Here is a 27,259-nt window from a genome sequence, read left to right on the forward strand (position 1 = left end):
TGCATTTTGGCTTTGTAAATTTCAAACTCCTCCAAAATGTCGAGAGCGCGACCCTTTTCTGCCCTATGTGACATACGCATACAACTCTCAATATTGTCTACAGTGTGGCCGATTTCTGCTAATGCATTCCTAATGCAGTTTTGTTATGTGATTGCAAATGCTCCCTGAATCTAGTTTTAAAAGAGGAGTCAGTTTGACAGACGTAAAATTTGTCACAACTACTACAAACGATTTTGTAAACCCCAGAACCGTCAAATTTATCAGTCTTTACTCAAACTGTGTTGTAAACGAAGTTTCAGAGTGTTGTTAACTTGAAAACCACATCTAACCTTAGTTTTATTCAAACACTTTTCTATTTGTTGGGACATTTTTCCGTAAAATTTCATTGGAATAGTTTTCAAGTTTTCTTTATTCTTTCTTTTTTCTAGATGATTGTGAGTCGGCCTATTATTTACTTTGTTTTTTTTTATCCTATTGTATGGGCGCATAACATTTTTAGCTGAAAAACCGTTGACTACTGCAATTTGCTTCAATATACTAAGTTCAGGCGTATTCCACTGTAGGCCAATGGTAATCTAAAAAGTCGGTGGGTCATAGAGGTGAAAAAATCCCTTTTATATCGAGGCGGATGGCATGAACTGGCTCCAATAGTAGTATCTGTACATGTAGGCTTTCTGAAAATCGAAAATTTATGTCTGTTGTGAACCTTCTTAATGGTACGGTCTAAATAGTTAATTGAGCCCGCGTCTTCTATTTCTGTAGTAAACGCTACTTTTTTGTGCATGTTGCCTATGGCTTGAGCAAATACGGTAACCCCGTTCTCGTCCCCCTCTAACAGTAACATTCTTACTTCTTTTTTTAGTCACCAATGTTCCGACTGATCCGAGGCGGCCCGCCACGAATTCATTTCTTGTGCTCCTGTGCCAACCATCTGAGTCGCACTTGCAACCGACGTCCTCAATTATTTGCCGGATGTATTCCGATCTCAGTCTTTCTCTAGGGTTTTTACCCTCTGGAGCTTCCTCTACTACCATGGAAGTTATTCCATGACGTCTGAACCGAAGTCTTATCATACTGTACACTCTTCTTGTCAGTGTTTTCCATGTATTGCTTTCCTCGCCGGTTCTGCGGAAAACCTTCTGATTTCTTACCTTATCGGTCCATCTACTTCTCAAAATTCGTCTGTAGCACCACATTCTCTTCTGCTCTGGCTTTCCCACCGTCGATGTTTCGCTGTCATACAACGCTGTCCTCCAGACCTACGTTCTCTGAAATTTCTGTCTCAAATTAAGGCCTACGTTTGATACTTACACTTCTCTTCGTCAGTCCGGAGATTACACAAAATACGGTTTTTTTTAAATTTCTCTAGCAGAAGAGCTGCCTGAGTGTTTTGCCTCTAAACAAACGTATACCAGGAGCACCGGCATGAAATGAACGGTTTTTTTGGTGAAAATGAAACACTAATTTTGAATTGAAAAATAAAAGCATTGTATTCAAAGTACTGACCATTGCTTTCTATACATTTTAACCACATTTCTGGCAATTTGTGGACACCACGACAATATAAATTTTCGTCTTTTGAAGCAAACCAATCAGACACCCAATTTTCGACTTTTTGGTAGGAATCGAAGTGTTCCTCAGCCAATGCGTGTCACATTGATGAAAACAAATGGTAATCGAAAGGGGCCAAGTCTGGTGAATACGGCGGTGGGTTAGCAGATCCCAGCCAAGTGTTTTGATTGTATGCTGAACCAGTTTAGCTTTGAGTGCAGGTGCATTGTCGTGCAAAAAGATTACTTTGCCATGTCTTCTGGCCCATTCTGGTCTTTTTTCGATCAAGGCATAGTTCAAATCGATCATTTGTTGTATGTAGCGATTAGTACTCGCAGTTTCACCGGGTTTTAGAATCTCATGATACACCACACCTTTCTGATACCACCAAACACAGAGCATTGTCTTCTTGCCGAATCGATATGGTTTTGCAGTGGATGTTGATCGTTCTCCCGGATTAACCCATGATTTTTCCCGTTTAGTATTCTTAAAATAAATCCATTTTTCATCGACAGTAATAATTCGACGCAAAATTGATTTTCTTTCATGTCTTTGAAGCAAAATTTGGCCAATGGTTTTTCGGTTTTCCATCTGTCTTTCATTCAATTCATGTGGCACCCATTTTCCACACTTTTGGATCTTTCCCATAGCTTTCAAACGGTCAGAAATTGTTAGGCGTGCAACATTTAGCATTGCTGTCATTTCCTTCTGACTCGAAGTAGCATCTTCATCCAATATTGCTTGCGATTCGGCGTCTTCGAACTTTTTTGGTGGTCTTCCACCTTCTTCATTTCTTACATCAAAATCATTATTTCTGAACCGTTGAAACCATCTTTTGCATGATCACCATATGCCTTGACAAGCATCCGATACGACTCTGCAGCACTTTTTTTTTCAAATGAAAGCAAAAAATTAATGCTTTCCGCAAATCATCACTTTCTCGTACAAAATTCGACATTGTTAACACAATGAAAACATATGATGTTGTTTTTTATTCCATGACTTGATGTATACTAAATATCTTTGACAGATGTCATACCAACCAAACACAAAAAAATTAAGGCTCGTTCACAACAAATGTTCCCTATCGACACATTTGTATCCTAACGCTCATTTCGTACCGGTACACCTGGTATTTTTCTTTCTCCGCGCTACGTACACTAAAGAGTAAAAATCATATTGATTCTAGGTCAAGTCTTAAATGCCATGCTAATGCATCAATAGCAAACATCTTCTGATAAGCTATTCCCGAAATGACAACCTAGTAAACATACGCACAGATAAGATTTGGAGACATGAGAGATAGCGGTAATTCAATGCACAGTCTTACCTATAGTAACGCAAGTAATTTGCGTGATATTGTACACACCGTGTAATACACTGCTTCTTTCATAGATTGTCAGCCACAAGTGCGAGAGATATACCAGTCTCTATTCAAATCCACAAAATAACTCACTCGGAATTGTCACAGCAATGTGCACTGTCCGAGACGAAATGGGAAATATGTTTCTTGGATAGCCATCATCCTGCCACTCTGGAATGCACTCACAAGCTAAAATCGCTACCTTTGACGTCAACGAGACATAATGGTTTTCACTTAGTTTTTCAGGACTCCGGTTAGTGAAAGTTTTGTAGTACTCAGTATGTGGCCGCACAAGACACACCTCCGCTAGGTCTGCAACCTATCTAAAACGCGGTAGCTAATTTTTGACTGCCTGTCCACCACATTCCCTAAGTAAGCATTGATTTGAGATATCCTTATGGACGTTTTAAAATTCACACAGAACATACAGGGCGAAGCATTAACTATTGCAACCAAGAATAACTCCGAAAGTACACTACTGGACATTAAAATTGCTACACCACGAAGATGACGTGCTACAGACGCGAAATTTAACCGCCACGAAGAAGATGCTGCGATATGCAAATGATTAGCTTTTCAGACAATTCACACAAGGCTGGCGCCGGTGGCGACACCTACAACGTGCTAACATCAGGAAAGTTTCCAGCCGATTTCTCATACATAAACAGCAGTTGACCGGCGTTGCCTGGTGAAACGTTGTTGTGATACCTCGTGTAAGGAGGATAAACGCGTACCATCACGTTTCCGACTTTAAGGTCGGATTATACCCTATAGCAATTGCGGTTTATCGTATCGCGACATTGCTGCTCGCGTTGGTCGAGATACAATGACTGTTAGCAGAATATGGAGTTGGTGGGTTCAAAAGGGTAATACGGAACGCCGTGATGGATCCCAACGGCCTCGTATTACTAGCAATCGAGATGACAGGCATCTTATCCTCATGGCTGTAACGGATCGTGCAGCCACGTCTCGATTCGAGAGTCAACAAATGGGGACGTTTGAAAAACAACCACCATCTGGACGAAGAGTTCGACGACGTTTCCAGCAGCATGGACTATCAGCTCGGAGACCATGGCTGCGGTTACCCTTTACGCTGCATCACAGACAGGAGCGCCTGCGATGGTGTACTCAACGACGAACCTGGGTGCACGAATGGCAAAACGTCATTTTTCGGATAAATCTAGGGTCTGTTTACAGCATAATGATGGTCGCATCCGTGTTTGGCGACATCGCGATAAACACACATTGGAAGGGTGTATTCGTCATCGCCATACTGGCGTATAACCCAGCGTGATGGTATGGGGTGCCATTGGTTACACGTCTCGGTCACCTCTTGTTCGCATTGACGGCACTTTGAGCAGTGGACTTTACATTTCAGACGTGTTACGAACTGTGGCTCTACCCTTCATTCGATCCCTTCATTTGAGCAGGATAATGCACGACCGAATGTTACAGGTCCTGTACGGGCCTTTCTGGATACAGAAAATATTCGATTGCTGCCCTGGCCAGCACATCCTCCAGATCTCTCACCAATTTAAAACGTCTGGTCAATGGTGGCCGAGCAACTGGCTCGTCACAATACGCCAGTCACTACTCTTGATGAACTGTGGTATCGTGTTGAAGCTGCATGGGCAGTTGTACCTGTAACACGCCATCCAAGCTCTGTTTGGCTCAGTGCGCACGCGTATCAAGGCCGCTATTACGGAGAGGTGGTTGTTCTGGGTACTGATTTGTCAGGATCTATGCACCCAAACTGCGTGAAAATGTAATCACATTTCAGTTGTAGCATAATATATTCGCCCAATGAACACCCGTTTATCATCTGCATTTCTTCTTAGTATAGCAATCTTAATGGCCAGTAGTATAGAAGCAACCAGCTACCGTGGGCTATGGCACCCCAGACCATTAGGCAAGATGTCTCGGTGTTAGCTACCGTATACGGAAAGGGCGACTAGATTGCAAAATTCACATCCGCAAGGCGTCTAGAAATGGCTTGCGGATCACTCAGCATCTGTAGATCTCCGTGTATCGTGGAGCGAGCCACTGCAGCATCCCTGATCGCTACATGATCCATCGATCCTCTCGCCTCATCACCTTCCTGGTCGCTCCAGACCTGGTACGTCGCAAGTTGGTGCCATGTGGCGTCCATTGCTGCCAACATCGGCTGACGGAACTGAACGATAGACCTGGTGAGAAACACGACGCGTCGACTGGCCCACATTCTGCACCTACTAACATAGCCCCGAGTCGGGATGTGATCGTCACGTGTGTGAGTTGTCGACCATGTGTCTCTGCCCGATTGCAACGCCACTGCTGTGTCTATAGGCATGCTCACTGTCACCAGACTTGGGTGATTCTTATATCGGGTCTCACTGTACTTAATTGCAAAGTTTCACGTTTGTATGTTACTTCCCTCTGCATGCCCGGTTTTCAGTGTTTCTAATGTCCACTCCAGTGGCTTCTAACAACCCTACCACAACAAAGGTCAAAAATTATGATTGTACAGTTGCTCACGCTGCTAAATATTGCATTTCCGGGCAACAACAACATTATATTGTGTGGCAGGTGTCTTTTTTTTTCGTCATCAGTCTACTGATTGGTTTGATGCAGCCCTCCACGAATTCCTTTCCTGTGCTAACCTCGTCATCTCAGAGTAGCACTTGCAACCTACGTCCTCAATTATTTGCTTGACGTTTTTGCCCTCTACAGCTCCCTCTAGTACCATGGAAGTCATTCCCTCATGTCTTAACAGGTGTCCTATCATCCTGTCCCTTCTACTTATCAGTGTTTTCCACATATTCCTTTCCTCTCCGATTCTGCATAGAACCTCCTCATTCCTTATCTTATCAGTCCACCTAATTTTCAACATTCGTCTATAGCACCACATCTCAAATGCTTCTATCCTCTTCTGTTCCGGTTTTCCCACAGTCCATGTTTCACTGCCATACAATGCTATGCTCCAGACATACATTCTCAGAAATTTCTTCTTCAAATTAAGGCCCGTATTTGATATTAGTAGACTTCTCTTGGCCAGAAATGTCTTTATTGCCATAGCGAGTCTGCTTTTGATGTCCTCCTTGCTTCGTCCGTCATTGGTTATTTTACTGCCTAGGTAGCAGAATTCCTTAACTTCATTGACTTCGTGACCATCAATCCTGATGTTAAGTTTCTCGCTGTTCTCATTTCTACTACTTCTCTTTACCTTCGTCTTTCTCCGATTTACTCTCAAACCATACTGTGTACTCATTAGACTGTTCATTACGTTCAGCAGATCATTTAATTCTTCTTCACTTTCACTCAGGATAGCAATGTCATCAGCGAATCGTATCAATGATATCCTTTCACCTTGTATTTTAATTCCACTCCTGAACCTTTCTTTTATTTCAATCATTGCTTCCTCGATGTACAGATTGAAGAGTAGGGGCGAAAGGCTACAGCCTTGTCTTACTCCCTTCTTTATACGAATACTTCGTTCTTGATCGTCCACTCTTATTATTCCCTCTTGGTTGTTGTACATATTGTATATGACCCGTCTCTCCCTATAGCTTCTGTATATTATTCTTGTAAGCAGCTTCGATGCATGAGCTGTTAAGCTGATTGAGCGATAGTTCTCGCACTTGTCAGCTCTTGCCGTCTTCGGAATTGTGTGGATGATGCTTTTCCGAAAGTCAGATGGTATGTTGCCAGACTCATATATTCTACACACCAACGTGAATAGTTGTTTTGTTGCCACTTCCCCTAATGATTTTAGAAATTCTGATGGAATGTTATCTATCCCTTCTGCCTTATTTGACCGTAAGTCCTCCAAAGCTCTTTTAAATTCCGATTCTAATACTGGATCTCCCCTATCTCTTCTAAATCGACTCCTGTTTCTTCTTCTATCACATCAGACAAATCTTCACCCTCATAGAGGCTTTCAATGTATTATTTCCACCTATCTGCTCTCTCCTCTGCATTTAACAGTGGAATTCCCGTTGCACTCTTAATGTTGCCACCGTTGCTTTTAATGTCACCAAAGGTTGTTTTGACTTTCCTGTATGCTGAGTCTGTCCTTCCGACAATCATATCTTTTTCGATGTCTTCACATTTTTCCTGCAGCCATTTCGTCTTTGCTTCTCTGCATTTCCTATTTATTTCATTCCTCAGCTCCTTGTATTTCTGTATTCCTGATTTTCCCGGAACATGTTTGTACTTCCCCTTTCATCAATCAACTGAAGTATTTCTTCTGTTAACCATGGTTTCTACGCAGCTACCTTCTTTGTACCTATGTTTTCCTTCCCAACTTCTGGTCAGGTGTCATTAGAGCACAGTTAATAAAGTCAGTTCTTGAAATAATGGATAAACTAGGCACTCATATTTTCGTGTTTCCCACGCTGGTCTCGTTGTGAACTCATGGCTCAATCGTCGAAAATCTAGTTAGTGATGATTCCAAGCTCGGATGCAAAGAGGCCTAGCTGTTATTCTGCGATATTCAAAAGTTTTATAGATGTGTTTAATAAACCATTCTTGAAGATTAAACTTTCGCAAGTTAGGACAATGGTGAAGTAAAAAAAAGTAATCAGCACTCGAAATTTAAGTGACACTTCTTTTTTATTACTCTTGCTGCAATGTCACGTAACTCGTTCCAAAACATCACTTCACAATATAAAACATACTTGAAAATATTTTCCTCACTGTTAAAGTTCACATTTCATAAACTGACTACAATTTGCGTCTTCTAACATGACGACTAAAGAATGACTCTCTAATAACCGCTTACGCGCCCAAAAATCAGAGTTACAAGTACGTTAATGATCGTAGTGACAAAAGAAAGAATACATATAAGAATAATATCATTGCAGTTTATACATATCGATGTATCGAAGTACATCTACATTAATGAAATCAAATCTGAATGTTGTCCCAGAAATATGTTAACTAATTTACAGAAACACAGTAGAATATTGCTCGTATCGAGAGGTTGAGGTGAGGTGCCTTAACAGTTACATAATTAAAGTACCGTTACAAGCTGAATGACCACGCACGGGAGCCAGGGGTGGATTCCCGACTGGGGTGGGAGATTTCCTCCCCTCAGGGACTGGGTGTTGTGGTGTCACCATCATCATCTCATCCCCATAGTCGACGAGCAAGTCGCCCAATGTGGCGTCGCACTCAATAAGACCTGTACCTGGCGGCCGAACTTCTCGCCTCGGAACTCCCGGTCACTGACGCCGTACGATCATTCCCATTTCCAATGTTTCTAATCATACTTTATTCTTCATATACTCTATATCATAGTCATTGGGAGCCAATATTATTTGATTATTGACAAATGTCAAAGCAGTACATAATCCCCATCTATGTCTATCGTCTATAATAATTCCAATCCCAAAGAAAGCAGGTGCTAACAGCTTTGATGGAAACCCAGTTCTAAGCAATGAAGGGAAAGCGGAAAGATGGAAGGAGTACACAGGGACTATACAAGGGCGATGTATTTGAGGACAATATTATGGAAATGGAAGAGGATGTAGATGACGATGAAATGGGAGATATGATACTGCGAGAAAAGTTGGACAGAGCACTGAAAGACCTTAGTCGAAACAAGGCCCCTGGTGTAGACAATATTCCATTAGAAATACTGACAGCCTTGGGAGAACCAGTCCTGACAAACCTCTACCATCTGGTGAGCAAGATGTGTGAGACAGGCGAAATACCCTCAGCCTTCAAGAAGAATACAATGATTCCAATTCCAAAGAAAGCTAGTGTTGACAGATGTGAGAATTACCGAACAATCAGTTTGATAATTCACAACTGCAAAATACTAACTCGAATTATTTACAGACGAATGGGAAAACTGGTAGAAGCTGACCTCTGGGAAGATCAGTTTGCATACCGTACAAATATTGGAACACATGAGACAATACTGACCCTACGACTTATCTTAGGAGCTAGATTAAGGAAAGGAAAACCTACGTTTCTTGCATTTGTAGACTTAGAGAAAGCCTTTGACAATGTTGACGGGAACACTCTTTCAAATTCTGAAGGTGGCAGGGGTAAAATACAGGGAGCGAAAGGCTATTTACAATTTGAACAGAAACCAGATTGCAGTTATAAGAGTCGAGGGGCATGAAAGGGAAGCAGTGGTTGGCAAGGGAGTGAGACAGGGTTGTAGCCTATCCCCAATGTTGTTCAATCTGTATATTGAGCAAGCAGTGAAGGAAACAAAAGAAAAATTCGGAGTAGGCATTAAAATCCATAGAGGAGAAATAAAAACTTTTAGGTTCGCCGATGACATTGTAATTCTGTCATAGACAGCAAAGGACTTGGAAGGGCAGTTGAACGGAATGGACAGTGTTGAAGCAAAGCAAGCGCTGTATCATGTATAAGATACAGAGGCGAGCGAGTGCACGGGACTTACCCTAGTTCACTGCTAGTAGCGTCACGTCATCGTAACGCGCCTGCATATAGTATTGCACCACATTTAACATAAAAGTAAAAATTAAGATTTGTGTGTAAAACTTTGTTAAAGTATAGTTCTATGTAATAATGTTTCAGGTAACAAATCTTAATGTTATAAAATTAGTAGTTTACGTAAAATTCACGTTTTGAAAGAAAAATAGGAGGCGCTAAATAATGACGCTAGGAAGCCAAAATTTGGTGAGAAGGTGCAGTAAGAAGTCATTAATGAGTGGTGCTGGTTTCCAAAACCATAAAACTAAAATTGACTCCAGAATCCGCGTTTTTCGGAAAAATCAGAGGCGCGAAATAATAGAGCTACAATATTGAAAATTGGTAGGATGCTTCAGTTCACCCTAATAATAATAATGGAAATACCACAATCAGTTACCTCTTCTAGTTTTTTTAGTAATTTAGTAAAAACTACTTTTGTGAGTAAAATGTACATAAGCATTATAGATTAAGTACTTTAAATTTTAATGATAAAACAAATTCTTTAAGACCAATGATCAGATAGGACAATTAACAAAGCTACACCAAGTTTTAGTCTTGTAGCATAATTAACAGCTGATACAAGTCTTGATAAAGCTATGGTTCAGAGGTAACAATCTACCGTTAGTTCCATTGTAAAAATTCTAGAGAGTAAAGTTTTAATTTTAGCGGGCTGAGATTTTCTACGTGCTTCTGTACTGCTCAGATGTATGTATACAAAAATTGAGAAGTTTGTAAAGCTATTATTAAATGTGATATTTAAGATTATGTGCCTGAGATAGCGATCATTTGGAGGCTGCAGGCATCTGCATAGGAACGGAAAGAACAGATGCTCTCTTGGCGGTACGCGCCGGAGCTATATAAAAAGAGCGGCAGAGGCAGTAGTAAGCTCACTCCGCATTAGACCAACGCCTAGTCCACGCGAGCTTAACGTCCGATCGCGCCTCGCCTCGGGTGACGTCATAGCGGGCTGTGACATGCGCGTACTTAGCAATGTAAACGGACATTGAAAATCGCGAGGACTGTACACCGTCCTGGATCGTTTAGACTTCGGTAACAAACTGTTATTGTGCCGTCTGTGTGAAGTATAATTCCGCGTGGCAAGTGGTGACTAACTCCACTTTTAAGGCGAGCATTAATCTTTTTTTTTTTAACATTATTGCGAACTATTAATAGAGCACCGTTAGTTAGAGTAATGAACTATTCGGGAGGAACTTGCTGTAGAAGTCGCCTCTGAACTATTAAGCGATTGGCTGAATTAACAATATTTAATGTCTTTAGCATTTTCAGAAGTTTCGAGTAATTTGTGTGAGCCTTTAAGATAATAAAATCTTGTTTGGAACTTTAAATTTTATTGAAGCAGCCCTAATCCCGTGAAGAACTATGGATATTTTTCGTTTAGCTGGGCTGTACAGGAATGTGGCCGTGCAGACTGGGAACTAAGGTCACTAAGTTTCCTTTCGCTTTCTGACTGGCCACCAAATTAGTTGCCAGGCTCGCGTGATTTAAGGTGGCAATGTTCAACTTTCATTCAACATTAAACAACGACTTCTTCGCCGTCCCACATATGTTGCATCGGCAATAGTCTGTTACGTGAAATGAACATTCAAACAACTCATTCGACAACTTCTTCGCCGCCCCACAGTGTCTTGAAAGGAGGCTATAAGATGAACATCAACAAAAGCAAAACGTGGATAATGGAATGTAGTTGAATTAAGTCGGGTGGTGCTGAGGGAATTAGAGTAGGAAATGAGGCACTTGAAGTAGTAAAGGAGTTTTGCTATCTGGGGAGAAAAATAACTGATGATGGTCAAAGTAGAGAGGATATAAAATGTAGACTGGAAATGGCAAAAAAAGCTTTTCTGAAGAAGAGAAATTTGTCAACATCGAGTAAAGATTTAAGTGTCAGGAAATCGTTTCTGAAAGTATTTGTATGGAGTGTAGCCATGTATGGAAGTGAAACATGGACGATAAATAGTTTGGACAAGAAGAGAATAGAAACTTTCGAAATGTGGTGCTACTGAATAAGGCTGAAGATTAGATGGGTAGATCACGCAACTGATGAGGAGGTATTGAATAGAATTGGGGAAAAGAGGAGTTTGTGGCACAACCTGACAAGAAGGGACCGGTTGGTACGGCATGTTCTGAGGCATCAAGGGATCACCAATTTAGTATTGGAGGGCAGCGTGGAGGGTAAAAATCGTAGAGGGAGACCAAGAGATGAATACACTAAGCAGATTCAGAAGGATGTAGGTTGCAGTAAGTACTGGGAGATGAAGAAGCTTGCACAGGATGGAGTAGCATGGAGAGCTGCATCATCAAGCCATTCTCAGGACTGAAGATCACAACAACAACAACATGTTATCTACACTGGATCCCCCTAAAGTGAAGCAACTTTGGTCCTTTAATATTACGATTTCATTCACCAGGCGTTTTTTATAATTCGACCACACAGCTTTTCCACTAATTCGGTAATTCTATTGCACCTATAGCACTGTTATTCTTTAAGACTGCAAAGCCAGAAAGAACAGAAAAATTGTGTGCAGTCATTTAGCAACAGGAATACATTATTAAATTTGTAGGTGATCTACGGTTCTCCAGATACGAAAAATAGTTTAGTCCAGTCCCAACTGGCAGCAATAATACGAACGGACGCGAAATGGAAACGACTATCAAAATCCGATCAAGCTTGGCAAAGATGGGTTGGGCAGTGTCCCTAGTATGAGTCTAGGTACAATTATGTCGCTCTTTTCATTCCTGAGCTCTTAGTTAGCGCGTAAAGATGTTCTAGAAAATAGTGTCTCCCGCAAAGTATGAGGGCCTGGCGAGAATTTTCCCCTGAAGCTATGCAACCTACATTACATAACTGTCGTGCGGTTTCTTCAAGACAATTCTCAGCCTCATTCTGCAGGGGCAGTGAAGATGTTCCTGCATCGTTTCAATTGGAAATGTTTGGTTAGCCACAATACAGCCCGTAATTGTCTCCCAATTAGTTTCATCTCTGCTCAGACGAACCGCCTGCCTATGAAGACAACATTTTGGCTCAGACAACGAGCTTTAGGCCAGCGTAGAGAATAGGTGGAAAGCCTGGCTGCTGCCTTCTATGATGAGGGTATTGGAAAGTTGGTACAACGCTACGACGAATGTCTGAGTCAGAACGGCGACTACGTAGGGAAGTAGCTGGAAGGGTTAGCTAACTGTTACAAGTGAAACATTTCTGATTTTCACTGTGATTTTCATTTCGCGATCAATCGTAACTTACTTTCTGGACAGCCCTCATAGCTCCAACTTGGCCGATGACTGATTCGAACATAGCTTGGGTGGCAGATACGACAAGTTATTCCCTTCTGCTTCAATTCTGTGGCGAAGGTCACCGATCGCAGTCACTGGCGAACGGTTCACATGACCGTAACCATTTCGGTGAGATATGTGAAGAATGTGCTGGCGAGGGAAATAGTTGGAAATCCTCTGTATCGAGCTACGTCAGAAGAGAACGGACAATACGCAATCTTGTATCATCTTGTTGAAAGGTAAGATCCTGGAGACTCTGATGATAGGGCTGGCTGTAATACGACAGAAATGTAATGGCTGCTGTCTAAAGTACCAACTGCGCAAGCCAGAGGTGATCGTCTTTAGTACTCAGTGACACTCCATACCCTACCACCACCAGAAGACGTCGAATTTTTTTCTTTATTGTATTTCAGTGCCTCATACGGCGAGCTAGCAGCAGTATATACGCTGCTCTTCAGCCAAAAGACATTAATCATACCATAGAACACATTCAAAACAACATAAAGGTGAGACTATGGTGTACATAGATACTAAAAAGGGGAACATCATGGAAGAGAACAGACCACAAAAGGGGGGCGACTGTATAAAAGAGACAAAATCCGTAAAAAATGATGCACACAAAACAATTGGATCTTAAAAGTATCAACGGACGGCCTAGCACATAACAATCGCTGACAAGAACACTATGTACAAGTCCAGCACACAATTAAGATCACAGCTCTTGACGTCAAGGGATAACACCACCAAACACAAGACTGACGAAGTACACTGATGACGATGAGGAAACTGAGAGGATCTGCCAAGGGGAATACAGACAAGGGAGGAGGGAAGAAGGAGGGGAGGAGAGGGGGAGAAGGGAGGGAGGGAACGAGATGGTGGAGAGACAGGCGTTGGGCGCTCCGTAGAGGGCCAGGGAGGGAAGGACGTGTGAGGGAAGCAGTCGACGAGCAGATGCAGGGACTTAGGGAGGGAAGGAGAAAAATCCGCTTTGGGGGAAGGAGGGAAGAGGAAAAAGGGGGCCCTGGGGAGGGGGGGGAGAAAAGGCCAGGTTACAGTTGGAAGGAAGGGTAGATGTCACGGCGAATTTCAACATCCAGGAGGTGCTGGACATTGCCTGATGAAGAAAATAGAGGGTGTGGAGGAGGAGAGAGGGAGGGATGCAACGATAGAGATGCAGCAACGTACAGGGGGTGGAGAGGAAGGAGGAAACGAGGGGTTGGAGGCGCTCAAGCCTACTGACAGTGTAAAGGATGCAGAGACGTTTAAGGAAAATGAGGAGGTGGGGGAAGGGGATGAAGTCATACAGGAGTCGTGTGAGGGAAGGAAGGCAGATACAGAAATTGGAGCGCATGGCGTTCAAGGATTTGGAGGGCCTTGTAAAACCGGGTGGGTGTGGAGATCCAAGCAACTCTGGCATAAAAGTGGATAGGATGGATGAGAGATTTGTAGGTGGGGAGGATGGTGGAAGGATGCAGTCCTCATGTCTGGCCAGACAGGAGTTTCAGGACGTGGAGGCAGGAATGGGCTTTCTGCTGGATGGTCAGAAGGTGAAGGGTACAGGTGAGCTGATGGTCGAGGGTAAGGCCAAGGTACCTCAGGGTGGGGATGAGCTAGATGAAGAGACAATAAATGGTGAGGGAGAAATCATCATGGAGATGGAAGTAACAGGTGGTGTGATCTCAATTGCCTGGGTTTTGGAGGGGTTGAGACAAAGGAACCACTGGTTACACCAAGTGGCGAACTGGTCAAGGTGGGTTTGGAGGATGCTTTGGGACCGTTGAAGGGTGTAATAGAGAGCCAGGAAGGCGGTGTCATCAGTATATTGGAGAATGTAGATTGGTGGGGATGGCTTGGGCATATTGGCAGGAGATAGAGGGGAGAGGACGGAGCCCTGGGGGACACCAGCAGTGGGATAAAAGATGCAGGAGTTGGTGTTGTGGAGGGTGGTGTAGGAAGGACAGCGGGATAGGAAGGAAGCGACCAGACTGACAAAATTGATAGGCAGAGCGGAATTTAAAGAGGAGACTGGGATGCCATATGCAGTCAAAGGCATTTTGGAGGTCGAGGGAAACAAAAATGTTGGGGCGATGGGAGGTAAGCAGGAGGGAGAGAAGGTGGATGAGGTTAAGGAGTTGGTCTTTAGTGGAGAACGAGGGTCGGAAGTCACACTGGGTAAGGGGGAGGAGATGGTGCTGATTAAGGTGCTGATGGATATGATGGGAGAGGATGAATTCGAAGACCTTACTGAATGAAGATGGTGAGGCAGATAGGATAGGAAGAGGCGATGGAACTAGGTTTGTTGGGTTTGAGGGATAAGAGGATGTGGGAAGGCTTCTGCAGGTGGAGGTAGAAGCCCTTAGAGAGGATGATGTTATATTGGCAAGGACAAAGGAGAAGGGGCTTCCTCTAAGGTGGCAGTAGGTGACACAGTCATGACCAGGGCCGCATTGTGTTTGGACTGGAGGATGTGGGAAGGCTTCCACAGGTTGAGGTAGAAGCCCTTAGAGAGGATGATGTTATATTGGCAAGGACAAAGGAGAAGGGGCTTTCTCTAAGGTGGCAGTAGATGACACAGTCATGACCAGAGGATGATGTTATATTGGCAAGGACAAAGGAGAAGGGGCTTACTCTAAGGTGGCAGTAGGTGACACAGTCATGACCAGGGCCTCGTTGTGTTTGGACTGGAGGATGTGGGAAGGCTTCTGCAGGCGGAGGTAGAAGCCCTTAGAGAGGATGATGTTATATTGGCAAGGACAAAGGAGAAGGGGCTTTCTCTAAGGTGGCAGTAGGTGACACAGTCATGACCAGGGCCGCGTTGAGTTTGGACTGGAGGATGTGGGAAGGCTTCTGCAGATGGAGGTAGAAGCCCTTAGAGAGGATGATGTTATATTGGCAAGGACAAAGGAGAAGGGGCTTTCTCTAAGGTGGCAGTAGGTGACACAGTCATGACCAGGGCCGCGTTGTGTTTGGACTGGAGGATAAATGTCGTGTGCTGTGATTGGAGTCAGAGGGGGGCAACTGCTCCTGCTCCTGGTACTGGAGACTTGGATCAAGTGGAGCGGCCGAGGTATTGCGCGTTCCATGGCAGTGGAGAAAAGGGAATAATCAAAGTAGGGGTCATGAGAGACGGAGAAGACCTCGGAAAAGTGAGAAGTAATTGGCTTCACTGAGGTTGTCGCGAAAGAAGGCGGTCGTTATGGAGAAGGGGTAAAGATATTGAACAGTTGCATCGATGAAATAGTGTGGGACAATTGGGTGCGGCGGCAAAATCGAGACGTGTATTTGCAGCAGATGCGTCTGGAATGCCACATTAGTGTAATTGTCCATGATGTGTTTTCAGTTGTCGGTGCCTTACCACCAACCCACTAGCTGTCTGCCCACATATCGACCACGGACCCTGTTTCCTCTGTTCACAGAGCCCCACGCTGCCATCATATCCGCCATTGTGATCTGCACGCTGGCCGTGACTGCGGTGTACGCCATCTACGGCAACACAATGCACTACGTGAGGCGACACACCCCGCGTGTCCTCAGGGGGTACACTGCCTTCGTCATCTCCATATACCCGGTGAGTACGCTGAAAATTTGCTTTGGTCACCTACTTACTCTGTCTCCCTGGTTAAAAAAAGATGGAGACGAAATGAAACTGCACGCACTTACAGGGTCTGTGGTTTGGGGTTGATCTGCTATTCTGTTATTCTGTGCAACGGATTAATCTGAGATGTACTCTTTACCCTGTGGCTCCTGCAAGATGCAATTTCCACCACTACACTAGTACAGAAGTCAGACAGACGCTCCTAACGCTCTAAAGAGAAATAGCTGAAAAACTTTCACCAATAAATATCTTCTGGAGCTGTCCACTGTAAGGAAACGACACAAAGATTCACAAAATTTCTTACGTAACTAGTGGGATACTTGGGTACTGGAGTAGTGCTAGTTAGTGTAAGAAAAACATGAAACTATCGAAAATTATTATTTATTTTGCAAAAATTATGAGAAATCACAATGGCACTTTTAGTTATGAATTAAACAAGTTATATCGTGGTTCTTTTCGGAGTGTGAAGTTACCTCTCAAGGATAGGATTCGCTAATGAAATTTCTATACAAAGATTGTTATTGACTTGGCAGAATGGCTGAGAGGCGCGCCTACTCAACTTGAATAATTATCCTTTAGAATCCTGCTAGGTACGGTTGAGGCTGTCGTGTGTGAAATGCAGTGAAGTGTACTGTTGTGGAGGAAATATGGGACATGCAATAGCTGTAGCGCACAATACCATATGCTGTGATGACTGCTGTCTGTGCCGCTCGCTGTTGACAAATAAGATAACTCTCGTTCTATCTGGATAGACCGTCGCCAATCAAACTCTCCCTATGCCTTGATGAAGTGAAGGATTCCTATTCGGCCCTAGTCTAACTATTGGCGTGGAACACCGGTCAGATAACCAGTCCACCGCTACGCCACTCAAAAATTCGCTCGCAGGCGTTTAACTATAACTCTGTCCGTTCACATTGCACAATAAGTGTATTGGCCAACACAGTGAACAACGCTTAATTGCAAGGACTCAATATAGAGTCGCACTTTGATTCGCTCTTGACAGAGGTGCTCTCCCAGTGAAGTACTGAGGAGAGATTTGTTCCTCGCTCCAAGAGCGACAACGGAACTGTGCCTCTCCATGTCAGAGATGAAGGAGTATATATTTCGGTCACTTCCATTAGTCCTTCAGCTCAAAGCGTCAGAAATACCGTCTGCCAATCAGCATTGCTCTTCTAAAACGGGAGAATGACGTTTCGTTTAAGGTGACCAATTCGGAAATCTGTAATATCGGCGTCTGGCGTTCGCTGTATCCTTGTGAAAATCTCTGAAACTGCATGCTATGTGTAAAAAATGTGTAGGTTGGATGCTGCCACACAATGTAGTGGAATTTGCTTTTAAGCCGAACACAGGGTCGTTCCCCTTTCACTCGGGCACACGCTGTCTGCTCCACGGGCGGCCGAGATTCACACGTCCTCTGTAGGGACCGGCCTCCTGGTGTGTGGTATGTCTCTCTCGAACTAAAAGCTCCTGTGACCATCGTGTCTGGAATGTATGTGTGTACGCCAGCCTCGAGTATTTCAACCCTGGTGCCCTTACTTGTTATTTGCATATGGTTTATATGAATTCATACAACACTTTTATCTTATCGAGTTCGGGTTCGAATGAAGCGTCTTGATGTGCGGATTATGATTGTGAGGGCAGAATATGTAAGTAATGAAGGTCAGGAGACCACGACGTCTTGCAAGGGTACAAAATTTCTAGTTGTTGGGGTGAATCGCAGCTTGCTCTATACGTAGAAAAATTTTAGTTAATGCGGATGATTAAGAAAAACTGTCCCGTAGTGCTCGAATACACAGAACCAGTGACGTGCTGCTCGACACAGTCACTTCTGTTAAATACACTGATGAGCCAAAACATTATGACCATCTGCTTAGTAGCTTGTTTGTCCGTCTCTGGAACGAGATAATCACTTATTACGCGTATCAGGGATCCTAAAGTTTATGGGAAGGGTTTGTGGAGGTATGTGGTGTTAGATATCTACGCACAGGTCATGTAATTCAGGTAAATACCAGCCGGCCGCTGATTTGCGTACGCGCCGATGGCGCCCGATAGCCACCCAGACGGGTTGGGTTGACTTGTTTGGGGGAAGAGACCAAACAGCGAGGCCATCGGTCTCATCAGATGAGGGAAGGACGGGGAAGGAAGTCGGCCGTGCCCTTTCAAAGGAACCATCCGAGCATTTGCCTGGAGCGATTTAGGGAAATCACGGAAATATATTAGAACAAATAAGCCCTCGGTCACAGATATTAAGTCAAAATTGACCAGGTTTCGACGCTACTATGAGCGTCGTCTTCAGGAATAGACTAACTGTTCTAAAACGTGTTAGGTATATAATACATTAATAAAATTAAAGTTTGTACTGACTGGAAAAGATGCAGTACTTACAAATCACACATTAAAAAAGATCTAAGCCGGAAAGGCGACGTCATGAATAGTTGTGAGATGGCGAGCCGCTAAGCGCTGCTCGAACTGTGAACAAGGGCTGCAACCTGACTGAGGTGCCCACGTCAGAAAGTGTGGGCAAGTAAACATGGTGTTGCTACGAGCGCCATCTAGTAGCCGCAGAAACAACTAGGCTACTGTACATTCAAAAGTAGACACATGATATTGTGATGCAGCTGATTCAGGCATAACGTAAGCACTAAGCAACACCATGTTTACTTGCCCACACTTTGTAACGTGGGCATCTCAGTCTGGCTGCAACCCTTGTTCACTACAGTACGAGCAGCCCTTAGCGGCTCGCCATCTCGCAACTATTCATGACGTCGTCTTTCCGGCTTAGATCTTTTTTAATGTTTGACTTGTAAGTACTGCATCTTTTCCAGTCAGTACAAACTTTAATTTTATTTATGTATTATATACCTGTTTTAGAACAGTTAGTCTAATTCTGAAAACGACGCTCATATTTGCGTCGAAACCTGGTCAATTTTGACTTAATATTTGTGACCGAGGGCTTATTAGCAGCTATGTTCAAAGTTTTATAAATCACGGAAAACCTAAATCTAGATGGCCGCACGTGGGATTGAACCATAGACCTCCCGAATGCGAGCCCAGTGCGCTAACTACTGCGCCAACCCGCTTGGTCACCCAGAGGGCTTCCTTAGGATTGACATTAGGTGAATTCGGTTGCCGAGGTATCAACGTGAATTCATTGGCTGCTCAACCGATTTGAGCACGGCTCTGGTTCCGAGATAATGCTAAAGACGACATCGCCATCGGGGAAGGGATAAAGCTGGTTCGCAGTTGTCAGCGTGTCTTCGTTTACTACCACAGGTCCCATGCAAGAGCAGCATAATGTATCACACAGTATAATACTGCTCCCACCACTCTTGGCGCGCTGAACGTTTCGAGCAGCCGTTCACCTCGATGACAGCGTTTGTGGAGACGATCATCGATCATCGATGTTAGATCTTCTGGTGACAAACAGACCCCAACTATTTGAAAGAGTAACGCAGAACAGGTAATCAGCGATCATAAAGCGGTTACTGCATTGATGATTTCAGACGTAAATAGAAATACACTCCTGGAAATTGAAATAAGAACACCGTGAATTCATTGTCCCAGGAAGGGGAAACTTTATTGACACATTCCTGGGGTCAGATACATCACATGATCACATTGACAGAACCACAGGCACATAGACACAGGCAACAGAGCATGCACAATGTCGGCACTAGTACAGTGTATATCCACCTTTCGCACCAATGCAGGCTGCTATTCTCCCATGGAGACGATCGTAGATATGCTGGACGTAGTCCTGTGGAACGGCTTGCCATGCCATTTCCACCTGGCGCCTCAGTTGGACCAGCGTTCGTGCTGGACGTGCAGACCGCGTGAGACGACGCTTCATCCAGTCCCAAACATGCTCAATGGGGGACAGATCCGGAAATCTTGCTGGCCAGGGTAGTTGACTTACACCTTCTAGAGCACGTTGGGTGGCACGGGATACATGCGGACGTGCATTGTCCTGTTGGAAGAGCAAGTTCCCTTGCCGGTCTAGGAATGGTAGAACGATGGGTTCGATGACGCTTTGGATGTACCGTGCACTATTCAGTGTCCCCTCGACGATCACCAGAGGTGTACGGCCAGTGTAGGAGATTGCTCCCCACACCATGATGCCGGGTGTTGGCCCTGTGTGCCTCGGTCGTATGCAGTCCTGATTGTGGCGCTCACCTGCACAGCGCCAAACACGCATACGACCATCATTGGCACCAAGGCACAAGCGACTCTCATCGCTGAAGACGACACGTCTCCATTCGTCCCTCCATTCACGCCTGTCGCGACACCACTGGAGGCGGGCTGCATGATGTTGGGGCGTGAGCGGAAGACGGCCTAACGGTGTGCGGGACCGTAGCCCAGTTTCATGGAGACGGTTGCGAATGGTCCTCGCCGATACCCCAGGAGAAACAGTGTCCCTAATTTGCTGGGAAGTGGCGGTGCGGTCCCCTACGGCACTGCGTAGGATCCTACGGTCTTGGCGTGCATCCGTGCGTCGCTGCGGTCCGGTCCCAGGTCGACGGGCACGTGCACCTTCCGCCAACCACTGGCGACAACATCGATGTACTGTGGAGACCTCACGCCGCACGTGTTGAGCAATTCGGCGGTACGTCCACCCGGCCTCCCGCATGCCCACTATACGCCCTCGCTCAAAGTCCGTCAACTGCACATACGGTTCACGTCCACGCTGTCGCGGCATGCTACCAGTGTTAAAGACTGCGATGGAGCTCCGTATGCCACGGCAAACTGGCTGCACTGACGGCGGCGGTGCACAAATGCTGAGCAGCTAGCGCCATTCGACGGCCAGCACCGCGGTTCCTGGTGTGTCCGCTGTGCCGTGCGTGTGATCATTGCTTGCACAGCCCTCTCGCAGGGTCCGGAGCAAGTATGGTGGGTCTGACACACCGGTGTCAATGTGTTCTTTTTTCCATTTCCAGGAGTGTAGTAAAAATGATAGGAAGATTATTCTGTTTAGCAAAAGTGACAAAAAGCAGATTTCAGAGTACCTGACGGCTCAACACAAAAATTTTGTTTTAAGTACAGATAGTGTTGAGGATCAGTGGACAAAGTTCAAAACCATCGTACAATATGCGTTAGATGAGTATGTGCCAAGAAAGATCGTAAGCGATGGAAAAGAGCCACCGTGGTACAACAACCGAGATAGAAAACTGCTGAGGAAGCAAAGGGAATTTCACAGCAAACATAAACATAGCCAAAGCCTTGCAGACAAACAAAAATGACGCGAAGAGAAATGTAGTGTGAGGATGACCATGCGAGAGGCGTTCAATGAATTCGAAAGTAAAATTCTATGTACTGACTTGGCAGATAATCCTAAGAAATTTTGGTCTTATGTCAAAGCGGTAGGTGGATCAAAACAAAATGTCCAGACACTCTGTGAACAAAATGGTACTATAACAGAGGATGACAGACTAAATGCCGAAATCCTAATGTCTTTTTCCAAAGCTGTTTCACAGAAGAAGACTTCACTGTAGTTCCTCCTCTAGATTATCGTACAGATGACAAAATTGTAGATATCGAAATAGACGACAGAGGGATAGAGACACAATTAAAGTTGCTCAAAAGAGGAAAGGCCGCTGGACCTGATGGAATACCAGTTCGATTATACACACAGTAAGCGAAGAAACTTGTTCCCCTTCTTGCAGCGGTGTACCGTAGGTCTCTAAAAAAGCGTAGCGTTCCAAAGGATTGGAAAAGGGCACAGGTCATCGCCGTTTTCGAGAAGGGTCGTTGAACAGATGTGCAGAACTATAGACCTACATCTCTAACGTCGATCAGTTGTAGAATTTTGGAACACGTATTATGTTCGAGTATAACGACTTTTCTGGAAACTAGAAATCTACTCTGTAGGAATCAGCATGGGTTTCGAAAAAGACGATTGTGTGAAACCCAGCTTTCGGTATTCGTCCACGGGACTCAGAGGGCCATAGACTCGGGTTCCCAGGTAGATGCCGTGTTTCTTCCGCAAGGCGTTCGATACAGTTCCCCACAGTCGTTTAATGAACAAAGTAAGAGCATATGTACTATCAGACCAATTGAGTGATTGGAGTGAAGAGTTCCTACATAACAGAACGCAGCATGTCATTCTCAATGGAGAGAAGTCTTCCGAAGTAAGAGTGATTTCAGGTGTGCCGCAGGGGAGTGTCATAGGACCGTTGCTATTCACAATATACATAAATGACCTGGTGGATGACATCGGAAGTTCACTGAGGCTTTTTGCAGATGATGCTGTGGTGTATCGAGAGGTTGCAACAATGGAAAATTGTACTGAAATGCAGGAGGATCTGCAGCGAATTGACGCATGGTGCACGGAATGGCAATTGAATCTCAATGTAGACAAGTGTAATGTGATGCGAATACATAGAAAGATAGGTCCCTTATCATTTAGCTACAAAATAGCAGGTCAGCAACTGGAAGTAGTTAATTCCATAAATTATCTGGGAGTACTCATTAGGAGTGATTTAAAATGGAATGATCATATAAAGTTGATCGTCGGTAAAGCAGATGCCAGACTGAGATTCATTGGAAGAATCTTAAGGAAATGCAATCCGACAACAAAGGAAGTAGGTTACAGTACGCTTGTTCGCCCAATGCTTGAATACTGCTCAGCACTGTGTGATCCGCACCAGGTAGGGTTGATAGAAGAGATAGAGAAGATCCAACGGAGAGCAGCGCGCTTCGTTACAGGATCATTTAGTAATTGCGAAAGCGTTACGGAGATGATAGATAAACTCCAGTGGAAGACTCTGCAGGAGAGACGCTCAGTAGCTCGGTACGGGCTTTTGTTAAAGTTTCGAGAACATACCTTCACCGAAGAGTGAAGCAGTATATTGCTCCCTCCTACGTATATCTCGCGAAGAGACCATGAGGATAAAATCAGAGAGATTAGAGCTCACACAGAAGCATACCGACAATCCTTCTTGCCACGTACAATACGAGACTGGAATAGAAGGGAGAACCGATAGAGGTACTAAGGGTACCCTCCGCCACACACCGTCAGGTGGCTTGCGGAGTATGGATGTAGATGTAGATGTAGAACATCATTTTTCGGCATAGTCACCTTGTGTTTAAACGCACTTGGTCCATCGTTGTACAACCTTCTTGATGCCCTCATAAAACAAGGTTGTCGGGTAAACTGCGAGCTAGGAATGCACCGCTCCTTTCACTGCTTCGTCCGAGGCATATCGACGGCCCCTGGATGCCTGTTTCAGTGGACCAAACAAGTGATAGTCAGATGGGGGCTGTATGGAGGATGATCCAGTACTTCAGATTTGAGTTTCTGGAGCGTTTCAGCAGTGGGGCAGCAGTATGCGGACGGGCGTTGTGAAACAACACAACACCTTTTCACAGCAATCCTCGGCGTTTGCTTCGAATTGCAGGCTTCAGCCTGGCAGTAAGCACCTCACTGTAACGTACACTGTTTACTGTTGTGCCGCTTTCCCCCGTAATGTTGCAGTACTGGACCTTGTGCGTCCCAAAAAACCGTAAGCATCAGTTTTCCTGCGGACGGTTGGGTCATGAATTTTTTCTTGCACCGCCAATTTGGATGTTTCCATTACATACTCTGCCGTTTACTCTCCGGCTCGTAATGATGGATCCCTGTTTCGCCACCAGTAATGATCCTGTCATAGAAGTTGGCCCATTCGTTACCGTAGCGATCCAAATGTTTTTTGCAGATGTTCAAGCGCTTTGGTTAAGCAACTGTGTGAGTTATCTTGGAACCCATCTTGCACAATCTTTATGAAACCCAAGTCTGTTGTGGATGATATCGGAGGCAGAACTGTAATTTGCGGACGATGTGCCACTTCGTCAATAGTTAATCGCCTGTCTAAGAGAATCATTTCACATGAACACTCAATGCTTTCTTCATTTGTGGCAGTAAACGGTCGTCCGGCTCCTTCACCGTGCGTAACACTTGTGCGACCATTTTGGAATTTTTCAATCCATTTGTAGACACTCCGTTGTGCCACAACACTGTTCCCGTACTGTACCTAAAATCTTCTATGAATTACGGCTCCTGATACGCCTTCCGGCCACAAAAAACGGATCACTGAACGCTGCTCTTCTTTGGCACAAATAGACAGCGGAGCGGCCATGGTTAACAGCACGGCAGCGATGACGAAACTAACACAGCAGCTTGAAAATTGCAAAGATATAACAAGAAATAAACAAAGAATGCGTCATCAATGTAAAATGACAGTACTACCAATGTTGTTGTTGTTGTGGTCTTCAATCCTGAAACTGGATTGATGCAGCTCTCCATGCTACTCTATCCTGTGCAAGCCTCTTCATCTTCCAGTACTTACAGCAACCTACAACCTTCTGAATCTGCTTAGCGTATTCATCGCTTGGTCTCCGTCTACGATTTTTACCCTCCACGCTGCCCTCCAGTGCTAAATTGGTGATCCTTTGATGCCTCGGAACGACTTCCTGACAAATCTATACTCGATGTTAACAAATTTCTCTTCTTCAGAAACGCTTTCCTTGCCATTGCCAGTCAACATTTTATATCCTCTCTACTTTGACCATCATCAGTTATTTTGCTCCCCAAATACCGAAACTCCTTTACTACTTTAAGTGTCTCATTTCCTAATCTATTTCCCTCAGCATCACCCGACTTAATTCGACTACATTCCATTATCCTCGTTTTGCTTTTGTTGATGCTCATCTTATACCCTCCTTTCAAGACACTGTCCATTCCGTTCAACTGCTCTTCCAAGTCCTTTGCTGTCTCTGACAGAATTACAATGTCATCGGCGAACCTCAAAGTTTTTATTTCTTCTCCATGGATTTTAATGCCTACTCCGAACTTTTCTTTCGTTTCCTTCACTGCTTGCTCAATATACAAATTCAATAACATCGGGGAGAGGCTACAACCCTGTCTCACTCCCTTCACAACCACTGCTTCCCCTTCATGTCCCTCGACATATGGTTTCTGTACAAATTGTAAATAGCCTTTCGCTCCCTGTATTTTACCCCTGCCACCTTCAGAATTTGAAAGAGAGTATTCGAGTCAACATTGTCAAAAGCTTTGTCTAAGTCTACAAATGCTAGAAACGTAGCTTTGCCTTTCCTTAATCTTTCTTCTAAGATCAGTCGTAGGGTCAGTATTGCGTCAGGTGTTCCAACATTTCTACGGAATCCAAACTGATCTTCCCCAAGGTCGGCTTCTACTAGTTCTTCCATTCGTCTGTAAACAATTAGAGTTAGCATTGTGCAGCTGTGACTTATTTAATTGATAGTTCGGTAATATTCACATCAGTCAGCACCTGCTTTTTTGGGATTGGAATTATTATATTCTTCTTGAAGTGTGAGGGTATTTCGCCTATCTCATGCATCTTGCTCACCAGATGCCAGAGTTTTGTCAGGACTGGCTCTCCCAAGGCTGTCCGTGAAACCGCCACAGTCGCATGTATGTGTGTGGTGTCCTTAGGTTAGTTCGGTTTAAGTAGTTCGGAGTTCTACGGGACTGATGACCTCAGATGTTGAGTCCCATAGTGCTCAGAGCCATTTGACCCATTTGAACCAAGGCTGTCATTAGTTCTAATGGAATGTTGTCTACTCCAAAATAAATAAAAATGTAACTAAATTGCGGATAATGATTGACTATTGCTACCGTGTCACGTGACCCTAACGCCACCAGGTGGTATCCAATGTCACGGTGGGCGCTGGTCATGTTGTTTTCGTTGATCAATGTGTCTAAGCATGAAGCTGCAAAGCCATCTGAAATGGAACAAACATGTAACGACCGTAGTAGCGAAGTGAATGGTTAACTTCGGTTTATTGGAAGAATTTTAGGAAAGTTAATTTCATCTGTCGTGGAGAGCACGCATAGAACCCTAATGCGACTCATTCTTGAGTTTCGCTTGAGTGTTGGGGATCCCCATCAGGTTGGATTAAAGAAGACACCGAAGCACGTCAGGTTTGTTACCGGTAGGTTCTATAAACACGTGAGTATTGTGGCGATGTTTCGTGAATTCAGATCTACATCTACATACATACTCCGCATTCCACCATACGGTGCGTGGCGGAGGGTACCTCGTACCACAACTAGCATCTTCTCTCCCTGTTCCACTCCCAAACAGAACGAGGGGAAAAATGACTGCCTATATGCCTCTGTACGAGCCCTAATCTCTCTTATTTTATCTTTGTGGTCTTTCCGCGAAATGTAAGTTGGCGGCAGTAAAATTGTACTGCAACCAGCCTCAAATGCTGGTTCTCTAAATTTCCTCAGCAGCGGTTCACGAAAAGAAGGCCTCCTTTCCTCTAGAGACTCCCACCCGAGTTCCTGAAGCATTTCCGTAACACTCGCGTTATGATCAAACCTACCGGTAACAAATCTAGCAGCCCGCCTCAGAATTGCTTCTGTGTCCTCCCTCAATCCGACCTGATATGGATCCCAAACGCTGGAGCAGTACTCAAAAATAGCTCGTATTAGTGTTTTATAAGCGGTCTCCTTTACAGATGAACCATATCTTCCCAAAATTCTACCAACGAACCGAAGACGACTAACCGCCTTCCCCACAACTGCCATTACATGCTTGTCCCACTTCATATCGCTCTGCAATGTTACGCCCAAATATTCAATCGACGTGACTGTGTCAAGCGCTACACTACTAATGGAGTATTCAAACTTTACAGGATCCTTTTTCCTTTTCATTTTCATTAATTTACATTTATCTAGAGTTAGCTACCATTCTTTACACCAATCACAAATCCTGTCCAAATCATCTTGTATCCTCCTATAGTCACTCAAGGACGACACCTTCCCGTACACCACAACATCATGAGCAAACAGCCGCACATTGCTATCCACCCTATCCAAAAGATCATTTATGTAGATAGAAAACAACAGCGGACCTACCACACTTCCCTAGGGCACTCCAGATGATACCCTCACCTCCGATGAACACTCACCATCGAGGGCTACGTACTGGGTTCTATTACTTAAGAAGCCTTCGAGCTACTCACATATTTGGGAACCAATCCCATATGCTCGTATCTTAGATAGGATTCTG

At 44.4% G+C, this 27,259-nt stretch overlaps 1 protein-coding gene across 2 annotated transcripts in view; it reads left to right on the top strand.

The window, feature by feature from the left end:
• The window catches only part of LOC126292243 (organic solute transporter alpha-like protein), a 156,696-nt gene that overhangs the window by 57,377 nt on the left and 72,060 nt on the right, over window positions 1–27,259 (top strand). For both annotated transcript variants that reach the window (XM_049986139.1, XM_049986138.1), the window contains exon 3: window positions 16,048–16,199. In XM_049986139.1, the coding sequence (XP_049842096.1) occupies window positions 16,048–16,199 (152 nt within the window). The remainder of the gene's footprint in view (window positions 1–16,047; window positions 16,200–27,259) is intronic.

Source organism: Schistocerca gregaria, chromosome 9 (genome assembly GCF_023897955.1).
Source record: "Schistocerca gregaria isolate iqSchGreg1 chromosome 9, iqSchGreg1.2, whole genome shotgun sequence".
Taxonomy (NCBI): Eukaryota; Metazoa; Arthropoda; class Insecta; order Orthoptera; family Acrididae; genus Schistocerca; species Schistocerca gregaria.